We start from the raw sequence: 1125 nt of genomic DNA, 5'->3' as shown, positions 1-1125 counted from the left end.
TCACCGTGTTCTTCGACGATCCTGAACAATCCAAAGGATCGTCCTTTATCAGAAGGGCAGAAGCTATCCGACAGGCAAACAGAGGACTTTCTATGGCTACGGCTGGCGTGCTGCCTCGACACACTTTCCGTCAGGAATACGTTGTTTACGACTCATCACAGGTGAGATCAGTGCAGGGCACTGAATAGTAGCTACAGCAGAAATTCCATATCTGGTTCAGGTGGTGGAATGGCAACAACTGGGTGCCCTAGCTCTCGCTGCCGGGTAGGCACGTTCTTGCAGCCGGTTCAGGCGGTCAGTTGGCGACACTCAGATGCCCGGGCATCCCATACACCTCATAAACCTTGTGGGTACTGCATCGCGCATATTTCAGGTGGTGCCAAACTACTTGGTTCTCTTCGAAGTCGACCCCACAGAGCCTGAGCTGTTCGCCGTGCCACTCTGTGACACCTGCCAGGACTTCCCAGCTGCAATTTGGTGCCCCGCCGACACGGCCAAGTACGTGAAAGCCCACTAACCACTGGTGCAGCAGAATCTAGGCGCTTTTGTTTCCGCGCAACCCTACGTCCGCATACTGTGTTTGCTTCCTCAGGCTGTGCGAGGCATGCGACGAGCGCCTGCACTCGTACAACAAGCTGGTCTCAAGGCACATCAGAGTTTCATTAAACGAGGTGAGGAACCTAGTGCCACCTGCAGGAACGCACCCTCCGAGTGCCTAAAGCCCCCTCAGAAGAAAAAGCCAATTTCGCTACTGCGACTCTTCTGACTTCTCTGCCTTGTCGTTTGCTTAGATGCCCAAGCCAAGTGGACGCTGCAAGCAACATGCAGGAGAAGCGTATGAAATGTTTTGCACAATGTGTCATATTCCTGTTTGCCGTATGTGCCGGCCAAACCACTTTCATGTAGATGCAACGGGCGGCACGGCCAGCAGGAATTCTTCAGGTTAGTTTGGTCAGAAGTATGCTGGTAGGGACTTGTTCTGTTCGTCGTCAAAGTTGCGTGTTAAATGCTGAAAAAGTACCGACATGCTTGCATTATTACGCATTGATTGTTTCTAGGAGCATGCACCTTGATACCACTCTCGCTGGCGTACTCTGGGACTTTGGAGAAGGGCCGCCAACCTCA

General features: G+C 52.6%; 1 protein-coding gene across 1 annotated transcript in view; it reads left to right on the top strand.

The window, feature by feature from the left end:
• EMH_0074870 (Zinc finger protein, related) overlaps window positions 1–719 on the top strand; it is a gene marked incomplete at both ends in the record, with an annotated part of 2051 nt that extends 1332 nt beyond the window's left edge. The window contains 3 exons of the mRNA XM_013499519.1: window positions 2–161; window positions 374–498; window positions 593–719. Of these exons, the coding sequence (XP_013354973.1) occupies window positions 2–161; window positions 374–498; window positions 593–719 (412 nt within the window). The remainder of the gene's footprint in view (window position 1; window positions 162–373; window positions 499–592) is intronic.
• Between the last annotated feature and the right edge of the window lie 406 nt (window positions 720–1125).

The sequence above is a fragment of the Eimeria mitis genome, genomic scaffold, assembly GCF_000499745.2.
Source record: "Eimeria mitis Houghton genomic scaffold, Emh_scaff4406, whole genome shotgun sequence".
Lineage (NCBI taxonomy): Eukaryota > Apicomplexa > Conoidasida > Eucoccidiorida > Eimeriidae > Eimeria > Eimeria mitis.
The sequence above is the reverse complement of the archived record's forward strand: the minus strand, read 5'-3'. Positions and strand labels throughout refer to the sequence as shown.